General features: G+C 50.9%; 11 protein-coding genes across 11 annotated transcripts; 5 read left to right on the plus strand and 6 right to left on the minus strand.

The window, feature by feature from the left end:
- Positions 1–301: 301 nt before the first annotated feature.
- psf2 (DNA replication protein PSF2) lies at positions 302–1,214 on the minus strand (the record flags this gene model as incomplete). The annotated part of the gene is made up of 3 exons (XM_056957176.1): positions 302–416; positions 470–1,053; positions 1,101–1,214. The coding sequence occupies 3 exons, from the start codon at positions 1,212–1,214 to the stop codon at positions 302–304; spliced, it is 813 nt and encodes a 270-aa protein (XP_056811510.1).
- Positions 1,215–1,402: 188 nt separating this feature from the next.
- Positions 1,403–3,475, plus strand: alg10 (dolichyl-P-Glc:Glc(2)Man(9)GlcNAc(2)-PP-dolichol alpha-1,2- glucosyltransferase; the record flags this gene model as incomplete). Its single annotated transcript, XM_056957177.1, has 2 exons — positions 1,403–2,162; positions 2,415–3,475. The coding sequence occupies 2 exons, from the start codon at positions 1,403–1,405 to the stop codon at positions 3,473–3,475; spliced, it is 1,821 nt and encodes a 606-aa protein (XP_056811511.1).
- A 102-nt stretch (positions 3,476–3,577) lies between these two features.
- On the minus strand, positions 3,578–4,789 carry N7506_007885 (serine hydrolase domain-containing protein; the record flags this gene model as incomplete). Its single annotated transcript, XM_056957178.1, has 1 exon — positions 3,578–4,789. One exon carries the CDS (start codon positions 4,787–4,789, stop codon positions 3,578–3,580), a length of 1,212 nt encoding a protein of 403 aa, XP_056811512.1.
- A 390-nt stretch (positions 4,790–5,179) lies between these two features.
- N7506_007886 (tyrosyl-DNA phosphodiesterase 1) lies at positions 5,180–7,005 on the minus strand (the record flags this gene model as incomplete). The annotated part of the gene is made up of 4 exons (XM_056957179.1): positions 5,180–5,905; positions 5,954–6,350; positions 6,405–6,517; positions 6,571–7,005. 4 exons carry the CDS (start codon positions 7,003–7,005, stop codon positions 5,180–5,182), a joined length of 1,671 nt encoding a protein of 556 aa, XP_056811513.1.
- A 714-nt stretch (positions 7,006–7,719) lies between these two features.
- N7506_007887 (uncharacterized protein) lies at positions 7,720–8,484 on the plus strand (the record flags this gene model as incomplete). Its single annotated transcript, XM_056957180.1, has 2 exons — positions 7,720–7,767; positions 7,849–8,484. 2 exons carry the CDS (start codon positions 7,720–7,722, stop codon positions 8,482–8,484), a joined length of 684 nt encoding a protein of 227 aa, XP_056811514.1.
- Positions 8,485–8,861: 377 nt separating this feature from the next.
- N7506_007888 (uncharacterized protein) lies at positions 8,862–10,040 on the minus strand (the record flags this gene model as incomplete). The annotated part of the gene is made up of 1 exon (XM_056957181.1): positions 8,862–10,040. The coding sequence occupies one exon, from the start codon at positions 10,038–10,040 to the stop codon at positions 8,862–8,864; it is 1,179 nt and encodes a 392-aa protein (XP_056811515.1).
- A 993-nt stretch (positions 10,041–11,033) lies between these two features.
- On the minus strand, positions 11,034–12,986 carry N7506_007889 (putative chromatin remodeling complex subunit (Arp8); the record flags this gene model as incomplete). The annotated part of the gene is made up of 2 exons (XM_056957182.1): positions 11,034–12,614; positions 12,660–12,986. 2 exons carry the CDS (start codon positions 12,984–12,986, stop codon positions 11,034–11,036), a joined length of 1,908 nt encoding a protein of 635 aa, XP_056811516.1.
- Positions 12,987–13,050: 64 nt separating this feature from the next.
- N7506_007890 (uncharacterized protein) lies at positions 13,051–13,266 on the minus strand (the record flags this gene model as incomplete). The annotated part of the gene is made up of 1 exon (XM_056957183.1): positions 13,051–13,266. The coding sequence occupies one exon, from the start codon at positions 13,264–13,266 to the stop codon at positions 13,051–13,053; it is 216 nt and encodes a 71-aa protein (XP_056811517.1).
- A 419-nt stretch (positions 13,267–13,685) lies between these two features.
- N7506_007891 (ADP-ribosylation factor family protein) lies at positions 13,686–14,512 on the plus strand (the record flags this gene model as incomplete). The annotated part of the gene is made up of 5 exons (XM_056957184.1): positions 13,686–13,760; positions 13,849–13,887; positions 13,972–14,055; positions 14,104–14,427; positions 14,486–14,512. 5 exons carry the CDS (start codon positions 13,686–13,688, stop codon positions 14,510–14,512), a joined length of 549 nt encoding a protein of 182 aa, XP_056811518.1.
- A 402-nt stretch (positions 14,513–14,914) lies between these two features.
- Positions 14,915–16,428, plus strand: N7506_007892 (zinc-dependent alcohol dehydrogenase; the record flags this gene model as incomplete). Its single annotated transcript, XM_056957185.1, has 9 exons — positions 14,915–15,143; positions 15,196–15,247; positions 15,321–15,402; positions 15,471–15,492; positions 15,542–15,622; positions 15,674–15,767; positions 15,819–15,869; positions 15,931–16,184; positions 16,244–16,428. 9 exons carry the CDS (start codon positions 14,915–14,917, stop codon positions 16,426–16,428), a joined length of 1,050 nt encoding a protein of 349 aa, XP_056811519.1.
- Positions 16,429–17,100: 672 nt separating this feature from the next.
- Positions 17,101–17,532, plus strand: N7506_007893 (TMEM14 family protein; the record flags this gene model as incomplete). The annotated part of the gene is made up of 3 exons (XM_056957186.1): positions 17,101–17,137; positions 17,185–17,277; positions 17,336–17,532. The coding sequence occupies 3 exons, from the start codon at positions 17,101–17,103 to the stop codon at positions 17,530–17,532; spliced, it is 327 nt and encodes a 108-aa protein (XP_056811520.1).
- Between the last annotated feature and the right edge of the window lie 81 nt (positions 17,533–17,613).

Consider the following 17,613-nt stretch of genomic DNA (forward strand, 5'->3'; position numbering starts at 1 on the left):
GGGATATCCTGAAAAGAAAACTGCTGTATACATCTTGTTGTTAATGTTCATCTGGCACCAGGCTTCTTCTGGGACCGTTATACCCTCCCCGTCTTTCCGGTTTTGTGTGGCATCGTTCTCTGTTTATACTAGCTCATATGAATGCTATAGTTTGGGGTAATTTGGCACAATGATTATTGTTACCATCGTTTGAAAGTAGGGTATAATGGACTATATACATAAATGTCGGTTTTAAGGAGGTATTATTTGCACATGCACCGTTCCAACGCCGAATAAACAACCCGAAGAAATGCTGAACAGCTCAGAACTCCATGTAATCTTCCTCCTCTTCCTCCTGCGTGCCCTCGTACCCGCCAGCTGCCCTTTGCTCGGCCATTTGTTCACGCCGAGCTTGCTCCTTAGAAGATCCGATTCTCCTACATATATGTTAGCAACCGTACCATAAGGCGGGTGCGGCTGGTTTCCGTACCTAAGACCATCCACCACGCCTGTGATGAATCCTCGCTCTTCTCCAAGTTCCATAGAGCCAACACCAGTCAAAGCAACACCGCCACCACCAGTTGCAGCTTCATCCAGTACATCTACACCAGATCGCATCTTTGACATGCGCACCTCTCGTAGATCCTTGAGGAGTCTCCGGATCTGATCCGGGTCCACAAGGTCATCACTTGCGGCGTCAAGTAACAGATTGCCGACTTCAACCCAATGGAAGGGAAGTGAGGGTGGATCTCGTGAGGAGGTCGGTTGCGCCGTGTTGTGTGGCAGGAAAGGCGGCGCTGGATAGTACCGTTTGCCGTCTGGGGTATATTGCGGCTTAGCCGACGCCGTCGCATCACGATCTAGGATGCTGGGTTGGCCAGGTAGGGGAGGCGGCGGTGAGAAAGCATTTTGATAGTCTTGGTGCGAGGATTCAACCTCGAGAATTAGGCCCAATGGCTCTGGATGTAGCCATGATGGCGGTATGATGTTGGCGCGGCGTTGGCGTTTGAGGAGAAGGGCGAACCATAGGGGGATGTCTGCGCGTCGCGGAGGAGCAAGTGCTTCAACAGGGCCCTAGACATGATCAGCTGTGTAGACTTGAGGTAGCCAGGGCTACATACTCCGAGTAGTTCGAGGCCTTCCAGACGTTGGCGGGGCACAATGGTCACTGTTTCCATCTCCGCGAGAAAAGCGATCTCCGACGCTGTAACGCCCCGGGGAAGTGGAAAAGCCATTGGGGACTAAGGTGAATAGAACGACTCTCAATCTCTCATAGTTCTGTCGACTCTGGTCTTTTCGCAATTGTCTTAGTTCTGCAAGGCGCGTGAAAACGCGTTTGAAACGTTTGCATCGGAGGCGGCGATCGAGCTCCGATAACCCCGGAACTTCTTCAACTTGACACCTTAGACCCCGGAACTCAAGCATGTCGAATCCTGCAGAGTCGGACCTCAGCCGGACGGCAAGGTGGCTTGTCCCCTTTGGACTGATCTTGTTCCCTTTTTTCTGGGTGAACCTTGTCAACAAGGTGGTCCCGGAACCCTACCTGGATGAGGTCTTTCATGTTCCCCAGGCTCAGGCATACTGGGCGCATAAATGGTCTCAATGGGACCCAAAGCTCACTACTCCGCCGGGTTTGTATCTGGTCTCATACCTGGTCTTCACCCTCCGTACCCCGGAGGCGTTAACTACCGATGTCCTTCGCATGACCAACATCGGTGCCATCTCGGTCTTGCTTCCATGGAGATTGCAAACACTCCTAGACACTATTCAAAAAACCACTAACACCCGGCCGTTGGGTGCTAATCTTTCACACACTGTCTTGAACATCTGTCTCTTCCCGCCGTTGTTCTTCTTCTCGGGTCTATACTACACCGACGTTCTTGCTTTGCTCTTCACGGTGGAAGCATACAACTGGGACCTCAAGAGAGATTCACAGGTATCCACCAACGGGAAGCGTAACAAACTCCTGGAAAATCTAGGTTTCCTGGCTTTTGCTCTATCGGCATTGATCTGTCGTCAAACAAACATCTTTTGGGTTGCTGTATTCCTCGGTGGGCTTCAGGCCGTGCGCACAATCAGACGTTCTTCGAAGAACTGTATGTCGTCTAAATGGACGAACATTGTGAAGCAAAGCGGCCAGAATGAGCTCTACGATCCCCCTGTTTCAGGGGCTTCGTTTGAAGGTAAATGACAAGCAACAATTTCACAACTTGGGAAAGAACACTAACTTCCCAATCAGACTATATCAAGACTGCTATCTCTCTTGCAGCTGTTGCCTTGAGAAGACCATTCTCCCTGCTCGCCCCCCCTTGTCCCACACCTCGTTGTTCTCGGGGCCTTTGGCGCTTTTGTTCTTTGGAACAATGGTGTTGTACTAGGTCAGCACAGCTATAATCTCTCACCAGGCTAGGATCTCATCAACTAACGATTTATAGGTCACAAGGAGTTCCACACTGCTGGAATTCATTTGGCCCAGATGCTTTACATCTGGCCCTATATTGCTTTCTTCTCGTGGCCACTTTTCGTGATCCCACTCATCAACATCCTCGCGATCAAACCACTTCCCGCATGGATCAACCTCGGCTTCCCTCCGAAGCAGAGAAAGTACCCAAGGCTCGTGGCAGCTGCGATTGTCATTCCCGTAATGTTAGCTGTGGTTCACTTCAACACTATTGTGCACCCCTTCACCCTGGCCGATAACAGACACTATGTGTTTTATGTTTTCCGTCTGCTTCTGGGTGTTCACCCAGCCATCAAATATGCCGCAGTTGTGGTCTACTTCCTGTGCGGGTGGGCGGTCATCTCTGCCTTTGGATTTACCACAATCCAACGCCCACCTAGAACTGTACGCATCCAAGAGCCGTCTGCTCCTGCTGCTGCCCCACCTGCTGCTGCTGCTGCTCCCGCCCCGGCTCCAGTTCCGACTCCAGCTCCGGCTCCAGATGTTTCCCGGGCTAAGCCCAAACCTAAGCCCAAACCAGCGCAGGCACACGAGCAACCGCCCAAAGGCACCAAACGACCCAGCAAACCAACCAAAAAGAAGGGCACCGAATCTGCGTCTGAAAAGAAGACCGATCCTGCCCCAGAGAAAAGTGCCGACCCCACTGACCCCGAGGTCCTGGCCAAGGTGCAACAACATCTTCTCACGCGCCAGAAAGAGGCGATTGACACACCCCGTGTCAGTTTTGTTTTGATTTGGCTGGCTGCTACCACATTATCCCTGGTGACTGCGCCCCTCGTCGAGCCACGTTACTTCATCATTCCTTGGGTGATGTGGCGTCTTCATCTGCCTCCCTTGCCTTCCCTATACAAGCACCGGGAGACACGTCCTCGAGAAGAAGCTGCTAAGCGGAACTCTGATTTCATTATCAATTCACCCAAGTTTGTGGAGATGGCCTGGTTCTTGGTCATCAACCTGGTCACTGGGTATGTCTTCCTGTACAAGGGCTTTGAGTGGCCACAAGAGCCTGGCAAGATTCAACGCTTCATATGGTGATATGTCTTTGCCCAGATATTTGATTGAGACTGGTAAAACATTTGTACAATAGCAATGTATTATATTTGTATACTTACAAAACCTGGTGTTGACCTTGAAATATCAACCTCTTTCAGAGTTCTGTTGCTTCCACGCGGCTCGCTTGTGATAGATATCACGCCTGAAAACCTGCTTCAGCTCAGAGACCAACTCGACATCAACCGGCATCGCAGCTTGAATGGCACCAACACCACAAAGACCATTCTTCCGATCAATAAACCAAGCAAGCGTCAAACCACCTCCCCAAGTCAACGTTCTCTCTCCATACCACCCGTCGACATCCTCAAGCGTCAACAATCCACCAAATCCGTGGCCAACCTTCGCCCCGACTTCGGTTCCAACGCGGAAGAACACCCCCGCTGGGCTATTCAGTGCATCCTGATGACCAGCCGTAGCCTCGGGGCTCAACTGGTGCTCAAACATGGCGTCGACGGTATCCGGTCGAAGCAGTTTCCCGTCACTGGCCAACAACGAATGCAAGATCTTGATGTAATCCGAACCAGGGAGGAACAATCCATGTCCGCCAAAGTCTCCACGCGAACGCATGTTCATCTCGCCCCCACCTCCCAGGACCGCTCGGCCGAGACAGTCTGGATCATCGGGGTTTAAGTCTACAAGGCGCTCGCGCAGGTCTGCACGTGTCACTGGGTAAAATTGGCCATCTTTGATACCTAGTGGATCGAAGATCCGTCGCTGGATAAACTCTGTAAGTGTGCCGCCAGTCACTCGCTCGACTATGCGACCTGCCCAGTCGAGCCCCGGACCGTACATCCAACTTGTACCGGGCTGGAAGCTCAAAGGGTAACAGAATAGCTCTTCGACGGATCGAGAGTCAGTTTCCTTGGGGTCGGTGAACTGTTCGCGCCACTTTGCCACGAGGGGGTTCATGAAATGGTAAGGGGTGGCCGAACTGTGGGTGAGCAGCATCTTGAGGGTGATTGGACGGATTGGTTCCTCCAGTTGAGGGTTTCCGTCCTCAGAGAAGCCGGTGAGAACTGCCTTTTCGGCTAGCTCGGGGGCGATAGTTGACAGGTCTCCGTCGAGAGTCAAGAGACCATCTTCGACGCATTGTAGGGCGGCGATGGTGGCGACTAGTTTAGTAGCTGAAGCGAGGTAGAGCACGTCGTCAAGCTGTTGAGGCCGTTTCTCGCCTGAAAGTAGAGTGCGCTCGCCGAATGCTTTATTGTAGACGAATCGGCCCTCGGCGTCAGTGGCGCATACCACAGCGCCATTGATTTTGCCAGCGTCGATGGCGGCTTGAAAGCTTGTCTCCATTTCGGCCATTGCCAAGTTGTTCAAGATGTCAAGATGGATTGTCGGAGCGAGAAAAGACTACGGATACTCAAATGAGGTCAGCTTTGAGACTATGACCTGAACTCGGGGTCTCTTTTCGGATAAGCGTCAGTGTGGGGCTTTGGGGGCGAGAACATCGGGATACGAGCTGCCAAAGAAGGAACCTTGGAAGTGGTACCTAGTATATTATGAATTTTAATAGAACCTTGGAACAATATTCGATCAATGTTTGTCAACTTGCAAGGTTGCAACCTGATCATATAAAGAAATCATCATGAAGATACAGATATGTCGAGTCCACCATAATATAAAATCCGAGGTCCTTGTCCCTAGGTAAATAATGGCCATGCCACTTCGATAATCAAAATCACCTCAAATCCATCTCTGACCTCTCCAGTCTGGAAGGTCATACGTTGCAGTTGCACACCACGGCTCATCAGAAGCGGCATACGGTGTCAGTGGAAGATCATACGGCATACGGAAGCCGACAACGGTGCCCTTCTCATCATCCGAAGGCTGAGGAGTATCTTGTTTGAAACAAGGAACCATGGCTGCATCCAAGGGCTGGCTCTGGCTCAACTCATCATCAATATCCTCCTTGAAAAGATCAGGCCAAACAGCCACCCCGATCTCCCAACTGCAAATACGGACCTCGCCATTCGCATTCGTAGCCGCGCCCCAGGCCTGTGTAGAGAGGTTCGCAGATGACACCATCGTCCACTCTATTTTCTTCATGTCTTCACCCGAAAATCGGATGTATGTCTTTATATGGGGAGCTGCTCTGCGTCTGCCGGCTTCATAGGTTGTCTGCTCTTCTGACAGGTCGATGTGTGCACCAGGAGCCAGACCATCTCCGGCCCATTGACAGAGGTGAGGGCGCATATATTGTAATTGCTTTTGCTGTGCAGCGCTCTGAGTCTTCATGTGGATTGACCCGCCTGAGCCGTAGCCATCTAGAGAGCGACGGATTTCATCCGGGGTTGGGAATATGATAGAATATTTCAGGGAATTTCTTGGTGTTGATTCTGGAGCGAGAGCTTTGAAAAACACATCTTTGAGCCACTTATCTGTTTGACCAAGGGTGGCCACGGAGGAAATCTTACATCGGTTAGAAAAGCAGCATTTGCGTTTGAAAATGATACACACCTGAACGACTATATGTGGGGAAGCATGTTCATGCTTTGAAGTAGGAACATTGCTCATCAGGTCTTTCAGCGCAAGCCAGCCCCACAGTGTTCCCTCGTCTGAATTCGAGTCACTAGCGTGTTGTCGGGATGGTACGCTGGCAACTAGGGCAGCACGAACAGCCTGGAAGTCAAAGTCGGCCAACTGTTTGGTAAGGGGTCCTGTTTTTGAAGGCCCGTATGCTTTCAGATATGCTAGGATATCTCTTTTGAAACGTGCACCGGAGCCACGTCTTGCGGGCTCTGCCTGGATCTCCGGAGACGGCTTGCGCTCGAGAGGAAGAAGCGGGGAGCGCCAGACCGCTTGGGTCATATTAGTCCAGTCTCCCGGAATCATGTTGGCGGTATGAATTATAACCCTGCCCGCGAGGTTAGATGGAATCATGTAAGGATTGTAAGGGAGTCTTCCTTACTGGGCCAGATCATCATGTCGGAGGAGAATCATCATTTTGGAGTGATGTGTCCCAAAGGGCTCTGGCATATATGCCACGACCTGCTCAACATTTGAGAAGCGCGAACAGGCCTCCTAAGCGCACATTAGTAACTTCGAAACGGCCGAAGTTGAGTGTACAAACTTACCTCAACGCGAATCCGATTGGGAGCCTCCTTCTGCCACGACCCATGGACAACTTTGACTTTAACGAGACTTCGAACGTCTTCATCAAAGTTAGACATCAGAAAGTCGACATCAAAGAGGTAATTAAACTGCCAACATTCGCGGATCATCGGATCCCCGAGGATATCCCGCAGTCGTACGGTGTCAACATTGTTGTTCGCCGGCAAGTCTCGAATATGAGTGAGCTGCACAGGAGAGCTGATGACCTTTGGTACACTTTTTGTGACCTTTGGCACCGCCAGATCATCCTGTTCCTTTGGGCCTGGAGATGCGGGTTTGAGTGGAGATGGCTGGGCGCGCACCGGTGGACTGATCTCTCTGTGAAGAGACACCAGTGGCGTATCCGCTTCTGAATCAGTCCCAGCTGAAAGTTTGGTTCGTTTTGAAGGGGGCTCCATTAGTCTGGATGGTGTTGGTGAAGAGGCAGCACGAAGGCGGGAGACAGCCGCGATGACAAACGATCTACACCACACTCCTGTTCTCCCAACCCACAAAGCCTTGAGCCCAGCCTGCCCCCACCCGCAAATGACCTGGGCTTTAGCAGGGGACAATGGGCGCCAAGCATAACAAACCTTTGGCGCAACGTGACTTTCTGGTGTTTTGAAATTTTTTGGAGAAAAAAAGAGATTATCTCTTGAATGTTATCCATGATCCTAGTCTCGACGTAGCATTTCATCAACTCAAGTGAATCTAGATCCGGCTTTGAGGTTTGTGTATACATTTCGTTTTAGGAATGGCGTGGAAACAAGCTATCAAGAGCTCAGATCGTCTGGTGGGCGTTATTGGGGGGCTCATGGGCCCGCTTTAATGGGATCAAGGCCCAAAGCCCACAGCTGGCTTGGTTTTGGGCCTGCGGTTCGGCACCGCAGGCCCAACCTTCAATCCATGGATGAGACCCATTCCTAGTTTCTTCATAATGTATATTTCCCAACGGCCTCTCAAAGGCTGTCTGCGAGTTTAAAAGCCTCTTAGTCTAATGCGAGATTTCTCAGGTAGCTCTATTTTGGTTCAGGTGGTCAACTGGTTCAGGTATCGATTACAAATGATTACGACGGAGTATTTGTTCAAGATTTACGTGTTGTACCCCGCGCATGCATCTTAAAGAGACAACAATGGACAACAATCTACCAAAAGAGGTGGACGCCTACCTTGAAGAGCTTGTCTAGAGTCTTGCCAATTATCTGAAAGACCGGCTTGTCGGAGTGTATCTATTCGGTTCAGCGAGTTATAACGCCTACGAGTCTGGCCTCAGCGACCTTGACGTGCAGGCCATAGTGAAGGATCCGCTAGACACCAGTGAGAAGCAGGCAATCATATGCCGTTTGAAGCATCATGCTTTGCCTTGCCCGGCTACCAAACTCGAGTTTGTGGTGTATGCCCAAAGCGCTGTGTATCCGGCCAGCCGTCACCCTCGTTTCGAGCTGAATTTGAACACCGGACTTCATCAACCTGATCATATCAGCCTTGATCCCGCTAACGAGTCAAGCCACTGGTTTTTGCTCGATATTGCTATGGGGCGTGAACTTGGCCGTAACCTGTACGGTCCTAATACGACCGACGCTTTCGCCGCTATCCCTCGACGCTGGATTTTGGAAGCAATCGCAAATTCGCTCAATTGGCACCAAGAAAACGAACTTAACTCGGTCAACAGCGTTCTAAACGCTTGCCGAGGCTGGCGATTCATCGTCACATCTGAATTCTCTTCGAAATTGGACGGGGCTAAATGGGCCTTGCAACAACAGGGCTGTCCGGACATTGTCAGCCGTGCCATTACAGCGCGCAAAACTGGAGACGAACTCCCTGCGGCCCAGGTAATGGCACTTTACGATATTGTTATGACGATCAACCGTGCCGAACTTGCGGCAGATACGAAATGAAGCTACTCTATCTACGGCAGCATATCATGTAACAAATTTGATCAAGTCTGAAGATCTCCGGGTGATACCAGATAATGGATTATAAAAGATGCCAACGTTTGAACTTTGGAAGAATAGAAGTACGTGTAGAAAAAGGTGAAGTGCGTGTGTATGTTCCCTCTGTTCGAAGTGTGCTCAATTTTACTTTGAGATCGAAGAAGTGGCAAGAAGTGAGCACTAAAATGGAAGGGGAAAGGTATCGGTCTCAGACATTATCTGGTACCCATATAAGTGATCTTATTGAACGCCAGTTTCCCTTATACGCCAGACCCATGATAATCTACCTAGCTCGGAGATTCGCATGTGTGAAAAAAATCCATAATACATTAGCCAAGAACTCACTCATCATCGCTCATGTGAGTGTCCTCTTCGACGGGAGCTGCCTCTTCGTACTCAACGACTTCTTCTTCCTGAGTCGGTTCAGGGGGCATGTTGTTCTGGAACTTAGGATCGATATGAAGACGCGCCAAAGCACGCTTGTATGCCTCGGCCTCGTTGGGGTCACGCATGGTGATATGTAACTGCTCCGGTTGCTCCTCGGGCTCCTCTTGCTGGGTGGAGGTGGGAGCCAGACCAGCCTGGGCGATGGTACGAGCACGCTCGGGCTTGAGACGGGCCTTGCCCGAGACATTGTAATAGTAAGCGGCTAGCTGCCTGGTATCCCCCTCCTTTGGCTCATAGAGGGTCACAGCAAAGTCCTTCTGTTCATTTTGGAAGAAGACCTGAGTGCTGGTGGCGTATGTGCGGGCACGGTCAAAGCGGTGGTACTTGAGTCCCTCGGCACTTTCGTTGGTATAGAGATCTTCGCTATCGCGGTTAGGATTCTCCAGATCCATACTGGCCCGGACATTCTCGGCAGAGGAAGGCTTCTCTGGCAAGAAGAGTCGATAATCGTAAGGTACTGGGCCTGGGTCGGGATACAGATTGGGATTTTGCTGGTGGAGTCTCATCTTCGACTCATGTTGCTGGCAGATGCGCTGCTCGGGGGCGGCAGGGGTCAGAATAGCAACGTCCATGCGCTTGTCGCGCTTGCCACCCACGGCTGCCAAGGGCGCCTTGTCAAACTTGAATTGAACGTAGCCACCGGTGTCTGGGAATCCCTGCAAGTCAGGCAAGACGGGGAAGAACCCAACGGGCTTCAATTTCGGGTTCTCTGGGTTGACGGGGTTGGCCCAGGCGTCCGCCTCGGCCTTGGTGGCGGGAAGTCCGCGAACTTGGCTGTCGGTGTCCGCTCCAGTGTGCTTGTTTTGCGGGTAGGCGATATCGAATCCCTTCTGAAGGAATTTCTTAACGTAGTTGGGATCATCAACGGCAGGCTTCTTCTTTGTGCTACGTGACGGTTTCAGGAATGGAGTGATGTGGGCATCGTTGCCCGCGCTGCGGTCGACACCAATGTGCTGAGTGCGTCGCAAGAAACTGACGTTGGCATTCTTTGGCGCCGGGTTGCGCAGTTGGTCAATGGTCATCAGAAGTGGAAGGTCGGCGGGGTCGATGGGTTGAGGGTTTTCGGGGGCCATGATGGCTATAATTGTTAGCTTGCGATGCAAGACTCGGAGAAGAACACTGTCATACCACTTTCGTCACCTAGATGAAGTCCAGGAAGACCAACAAGGTCAATTGCCATGCCACCTTCGGCATCGACGTCGATGTTGGGCTCCTCTCGACGGGCCAGGTTAGATGCAAACCCGGGAGTAAGATAGCGGCTCAATCCCTCGTGAGGGATATCAAGGAGCTTGGGGGCATATTAGGAGGAGGGAGGTCATTGCGATAGCGTAGCGACGCGATGTATTCCTGGTGGAAACCACCGGAGGAGTCCTTAGACTTGGACATTTTGCGGTCTGGTCGGTTTAGCGGCTGCGCGTCTGGTCTGGAGGGGCCAATCCTACCGGTTGAATATCTTGGGTATAGAAGAAAGTAAAAAGCACAATGAGGTGAGGAGAAAGGTTAAAAGTAGGAGAGGAGAGGAGAGGAGAGGAGAGAAGCTGTTGCAGCGCAAGCTCAACCAGGATGTTGCTCAAAGCAGAACGGGTATAATCGATTCTTGCCGCTCGAGCCAATGGCAATAGACCCACAGAATGGGGACACGGGATATATTGGCCTTGAGTACAAAGATCACCACGTGGAGAGCTCTATACCAATTGCGACAAATCTGGGACAGACAAGCTGTGATGCGAGACTCCGGAGTCAAGTTGATCGTTTTGCCGCCCCACACCGCCGGTGCGTGGAGTTACTGGTCTAGCGCCGAAGTGCGTGCGTACAAGCATATTATGTGAGCCAGAAGGGCGTGTTCCGTTGACGAACTGTTCTATGGACCGGCTAAGTATCGAGAGATATCCCAAAAGACGCTGATATACAAATTGTAACTCAAATTTCAGTCATGTGGCTTACATACTCAAGCTACTTCAGATTAATGACTGATGGGGTCGCTTTTGATACTCCCCAAAAAAACACATGTAACTCCCACGCCGAACTCTCGTAATAACATCACGGAAACTTCCGAAATTGCAAAACTAATAGGCCCACATACACTTGTATGCCATCAGTCGAGGGCCGAGTCGATCAAACTCTACCCTTCCAATCCAACTGTCGTTCGTGGTGTTCAGCTTGCCAAAGATACTGGCTCCCTTCCAGACGACAACCTGCGGATCCAGTTCTCTGGGGGGCGTTCCGATCATGATCTCCTTTGCAAAACCGGGACGAAGGGTTTGGAGCCGTTCCTCCAAGAATGCATGGAAGCCTTGAGTCAGGCTGCCACCGCCGACCACCATGATACCGCCAATGAAGTCTCGCATCTTCTTATCATCTGAACGAGCAGCATGGGCAATGGAGGTCAGGATAGCATTGTCCAGACCAAACACAGGCATGATGTCATCGCGATATTCTACAGCGGGTGGACGAGGGGCCGCAGGAGGGGCGGCTGGTGTGCTTGTACTGGCCGGTTGGGGTGTGCTGGTGGGCTCGGGTGCTGGGGAACCAGCGACAGACGACCGCGGGGTGGCATCGACTTTCAAGGCCGGAGGGCGGATGGGGGTTTCGGCCTCAGATTCGCCGTTGGTCTTGACATCTTTCAGAGGAGGTGCGATCGCTGTCAGAATCTCTGACTGGGCTGCAGAAGTAGGATCATTGGGCGATCCTTCGTATATGTCGACCGAACGGTCAATCAGTGTCCGTCTTCCGTCAATCTTATGTTCATTGTCAAAGATAGCAGGTTCAAAGACACCCATTGGGGCAAGGTGGACTTCGTCAAATGCCTTAAAGGAATATTTGCGCGTATCTTGACCTGCTATGCGAAGGTGGAAATCGAAAACCTGCGGTGAGACACTTTGTTCAACCATTGTGCAGATGTTCTTTTTAAGCTCTTCGGCTAAGAGGGAGTCGTGCCTGCGCCATAGGTTGATGTCTGCGTAAGGGAAGTGATCATGGAGCATCATTTTCACAAATGTTTCGGTCATATCTTGCCCACCGAACTTAAGGTTAACGCGCGAGTTCTCGACGCACATGCCTTCTTCAACACAGCAGATCGAGGTCTTCTGCGCTCCAATGTCGACAACGCAGGCCGACGTAAACCCGGCACCGAATGTGGCTGCAAGACTCTCTTGGATGAAACACACCCGAGCAAACGCAAATTCGCGCATCAGCATCTCCAAAATGGAGGTAACGTATGCCTTGTCGTAGAGATCCGGGATGACGAACACACACGAGTACTGATTCCAATCCTTCTTGCTAGTCAAATGCAGCTGATTCTTGATAGCATCTTCGAGAATCAGAGAGATGTCCAGGAAAAGTGCCCTCTTGCTAGCATAGTCCTTCTCATTGCACCAGCCGTTCTGAATTGGCCAATACAGCTTGTATCGGGGGATTGAGTCATCGGGAACCCTCAACGCCGGTTGACCAACAATGTACTCCGGTGGGGGATTTGACAATTCAGTCCATTCGGCACGCATTGGGTCATTGTGCTCGGAGATAATTTCGGGTACCGTTCTGCGGTTATAGTTGACGACCATTTCTTTGGAGTTTGGAAGCATCCTTCTCTTGTTCAATTTCATGTGCACCTTCAAGTCCGCAGACATCCGACCAAAGTGAGCCGACCACTATAAATGTTAGACAAGCTCAAGGGTAGCGCTCGGTCAACATACCTCAGGGCCAAACTCCTTCTCCGGCTCCATTTCGGAGCCATCATCATGCTTGAATCGTTTTGGCTTGGGCTCTGGGTGGTCCTCAGATTCATTGGTTGTTGACTTTCTTGCGATCACCATCGGTAGCGTCTTTGGCAATGCGTCACTGGCAAGCCCAATGCGGAGGTTCTGACTTCCCATGTGAATCACAATGACTTTAGATCCAATCACTTCAGCGGGTGTCTCCTCTGCATCTTCCATGTTGGCATCACCCTCCGCATCATCGCCTTCGGCTGTTTCGTTCTTCATCGCCTGCTCGCGGTCGTGGTCCTTTGCTTTTTTGGCCATACGTGCCCTGTTCTCCTCGTTTTGAAGTCGGTATGCAAGATTTTGGTCGTCTCTTTTCAGGTAATCACTTGGGATGGTCAGCATTGCCCGCGCAGTCGAGGTCCATTGATCCGTACGTGTAGTAGTTCTTCTGGTTGATGGCTGGGATTTGAGGCCAGCTAGATAATTCCATGTTGTTGTCGGTTCGCTCCAGGCCTGTAGGCGTGAGTTCGTAGTTCGCCAGCTGAGAAGTGGTCTTACCTTCATCCCGAAGGGCCTTGCCCGATTTCTTTCCGACCATGGTGTATACCGATGGTTGGCTGCAGATGGGACTGATCGCGTTTGATCTAAGAAGTGCGGAGTTGATCGCAATGCGTGTTTACACTTTGAACGTGAAGCAGATGCAACAATGGAGTATGAAAATCAAACAGAGAGCTAATTCAACAGCAGGGAAGAACGTATCGCAAGGGATTTTGATGAGGAGCTCAATCCCGCGCGACGATGATCTCCCGATTGACCGCCCACACCGCACAGACAGAACAATGCGGTTGCCACCAGCGCCTTTCTCCTTCACTCTTGCAATTCCTTGTATCATATCCATAGCTAGTGCTTTGCTGTGAAGATATTGACGACTTTACGTGTGCCCTCGCGTTCCCCTTTCAACTCTCCGACCCCTCACTGTACGAACACACGAACACACGAACGCAACGCCAATACACAATGGGAGGCTCACTATCGCGCATTTGGTCCCTCCTTTGGTCCAAGAAGGAAATTCGGATCCTTATTCTAGGACTTGTATGTGGATTTCTACAACCCAGTGGGAGCCCATTGTGGCGACAACCCTGGAATGGCCGAGCTGACCGTCATCCCTCCGATGATGTAGGATAATGCTGGAAAGACCACTCTACTGTACAGACTGAAGGTAAGTGAGCGCATCAAGATCGGATCGTCACATTTACATGGGATTCGAGCATGGGATTCGAGCTAATCTGTAAACCGGGAACAGATCGGTGAAGTCGTCACCACGATACCTACAATCGGATTCAATGTCGAATCGGTCACATATAAGAATCTGAATCTCAACGTTTGGGTGAGTATGTCTGGGCGGACTTGATTGCTCACGCTAACACTCTTGCAGGATCTCGGTGGTCAAACTTCTATCCGTCCATACTGGCGATGCTACTATGCCAACACTGCCGCCGTAGTTTTCGTCATCGACTCCACAGATATCGAGCGGCTGGGGACCGCGGCAGATGAACTCGCAGCTATGCTGAGTGAGGAGGAACTTCACGACGCGGCGTTGCTAGTGTTTGCCAACAAACAAGACCAACCTGGTGCCAAGGGCGCAGGTGAGATCTCAGAGGCTCTGAAGCTGGGAGAGTTGCGGGACCGGAACTGGAGCATTGTAGCTTGCTCTGCCATTGATGGCAAGGGTATCAACGAAGGAATGGATTGGCTGGTGGTTCGTTGCCCTCTCCTCCCTAGTGGGACCATTAGCACTACTAACTCGATCTCCGCAGCAAACGATCCAGGCTGAGGACGCATAGGCGTTGGTTGTTTTTGTGTCAGGTTCTAGATCTTCATATACCTTGGCGTTCGATTGTCAACGCCCATTCTGCTGCATTCGGCTGTACTGCTTCTTCTCTTCGACTCTACTGAAGCCGGAGTCCTTGTCTTATATTCATGATTGTACCGGTCTCATGGAGATTCAGCTTACAAATAACTGTTTAATTGAATTCCTGCTTGGAAAGCATTCATGCGCATGCTTCGCTTTTCTGCTTCGCATTAGTGCGCGCGTAGGCTGCTTATCTTGTCTCGTCCTGGGCACCCCCGCATCTGTGATAGTTATCGCCTGATAAAGTACCACTTCCATCCAGGCTTCCTGCATCAAACTACCAGGAGTCTGTCAGATTGTTCCCGATCGTGACAATCTCACCAAAAGGCTCAAAATGGCACCACCTCGGTTTCAAACTGCAGCTGTTGTAGCATCTACTCAGGCTTCGGCATCGGAGGTAGTGATCAAAGATGATCATCCGGTACCCACTCCGGGTGATGGCGAGATTCTCGTGAAGCTTGAATTCTCTGGGGTCTGTCATTCAGATCTACACAGCATTCGCGGAGATACGCCCATGTTGACCGATGTGGCGGGTCATGAGGGTATTGGGAGTGTGGTTCAAGGTGCGGTTGATCCATGTGCTGCAAGCTGGACTCCCATTCTTACAAAACTTAGTCGGATCAGGTATTGATGAGAGCCTATGGTTGGGGACACGAGTTGGCATCAGGTATGTTCCTCTCTCATTCGTTGGCTTTGGACTTCGCCCATGTGTGCTGACGAGGTTCAATCAACGATTCCAGATGGCTTTATAGCTCGTGCCGCCAGTGTGAGATTTGCGAAATTAACCATACGGCATGTCCCAGCCAGAGAAATGCTGGTGCGGTAAGCCAACAAAAGTCTTCACGTTCTTTGAAAGGCATGCATCATATACTTATGCTCATCTTCGGCAGAATACACCTGGTACATTCCAGCGTGAGTTTACCCTATTTGTCTAATGGCACAGTCTTGACAGTTCACTTAGAGTATATCGTCAGCCCGGCGCTACATGTGACCAAGATACCCAAACAACTATCCCCAGATAGTGCAGCACCTCTTTTGTGTGGTATGCTGACTCTAAAAAGACCATTTGATCAAACATGTTAACAGCTGGCAGCCGGAATTGCCATGTATTCTTCCATAATGAAGACTAAGACCCGCCCGGGAGATTACCTTGTCATCATTGGTGCTGGAGGTGGCCTCGGCCATATGTATGTAGAGGAAGCAGTCAACGTTCCATACAGTTTCTGAGAAAGTCACAGGGGCATACAGATTGCAGTCAAGAAAGGGCTCAGGGTGATTGCGATTGACAGGTACGCTGATTCCTTTTGAACGACCTTTTGCACATAGACTGACGGAATTGCAACGTGAAAGTGGAAACAAGAAGAGGCAACTTTGTCTATCCCTCGGGGCCTTTGACTTCTTGGACTACCGAGAGATTGACATCGTCCAGGCAGTCAAAGCAAAGACCAACTTTGGTGCACATGCTGTCATCTGTACCGCCAATGGCGAGCGAGCATACGAGCAGAGCATGCAAATGCTACGTCCTCTTGGAACGCTCGTCTGTGTCGGTATTCCCAGCGCACCTTTCAAGCTTCCAGCAACGCCATTCGATATGATTGTCAAAGGTGCGGTCCCTCAAGGCCATATCAGCTTGACTAGGATAAAGGCTGACATCCTGCTACAGGCCTTACTATTGTGGGAAACTCGGCAGGCACTTCGGACGAGATGGATGAGCTGCTGGCGATGGCTGTTGCTGGCGATGTCAAGGCCCACATCGATGTCTTTGGTTTGCATGAGATCAATGATGTTTTGGACCGCTTGGAACGGTCAGATATAGATGGAAGAGTGGTACTCAGAATCCCTGAATAACTCCATTCCAGATAGTATTTCTGCGACTTCCAAGGTTGGATATTGCAAGGCTGTCAGGTTGCACGGGCTCAAGCTTGGAAGTGGGACATAGATTTACTCCTTATGTCCCTTCCGAGCTTCCTGTGTTGATCACCTGGATATACTTTCAATGGGTCTACGACCTCGGGAACCACAACCCCGAGAGTCAATCTTCCAGGTTCTCATTGATACTTTGCAAATTAAGTGAAAGCTCTGGAGCCAGACCCCTAGAAACAACCATATTTATGGGTCTATTGAGCCTCAGATTGGGTTGAAGTGGCATGATCCATTTATGTCCGTACTTATCTTTGCGAATAAAGGTGCCGAACCCTCGGCAGGCCCATTTATTGGCTCATACAGCTCCTGGGTTAGATTCCAAGGTTTTATAGCTATGTAGTCGCCTTTCATGGATTTAAGTAAGAGATGTGACCTGCATGTTGCCTGCATCAGTGACAACAGGCGCAGTACTGCTTTTCAGGGTTGCCCACCCCGCTGACTCATCGGGTACCGGGCCCCGGAGGCCGGGTGGAGCTCGGGACCCGCTAGCGCACCCCTGGCACCACCACGCCCATGGACGTACTTAAGATTTATCATTGAAGCTCAAGGTGCTCAAATTACATCAATTCCATTCTAATCGTCTGCAAAACTGTCACCATGGCTGAACACCCTTCTTTCACTCTCGCTGCCCTCCGTAAGTTCCCCGCACAATGCATCTGACCAGCTGTTGACCCAAATTAGTGCCCATCGGAGGCACCGTTGGGTTCTTGAAGACCCGGTCGGCTCCCTCCTTGATTGCCGGTGTTGGACTCGGTGTTTCCTATGCATACTCCGGTGAGTTCTAGTGAAAAATAGGTTCTTCCGGGCTGTTCCAAGCTAATAATGCTGCCAGGATACTTGATCAAGGAGAACAAAGACTACGGCACTGAACTTGCCCTGGGTAACAGTATCCTCCTCCTGGGTTCTGCGATTCCTCGAATCATCAAGACCAAGGCTAGAGCTGCTATGCCTTTGGCACTCGGTGCCACGGGTCTGTTGGCATCATTTTACTACCAGAAGAAGGTCCGAGAGTTCCGTTTCGGAGTCTAGATTCTGCACTCATGAATGTTCGGGAAGATTACTGTATCAATAGCGCGACTGTTTGTGACGAGCAAATCAACCATCCAACCA

The sequence above is a fragment of the Penicillium brevicompactum genome (genome assembly GCF_028827555.1).
Source record: "Penicillium brevicompactum strain IBT 35665 chromosome Unknown utg000005l_segment0_segment0, whole genome shotgun sequence".
In the NCBI taxonomy this organism is placed as follows: Eukaryota; Fungi; Ascomycota; class Eurotiomycetes; order Eurotiales; family Aspergillaceae; genus Penicillium; species Penicillium brevicompactum.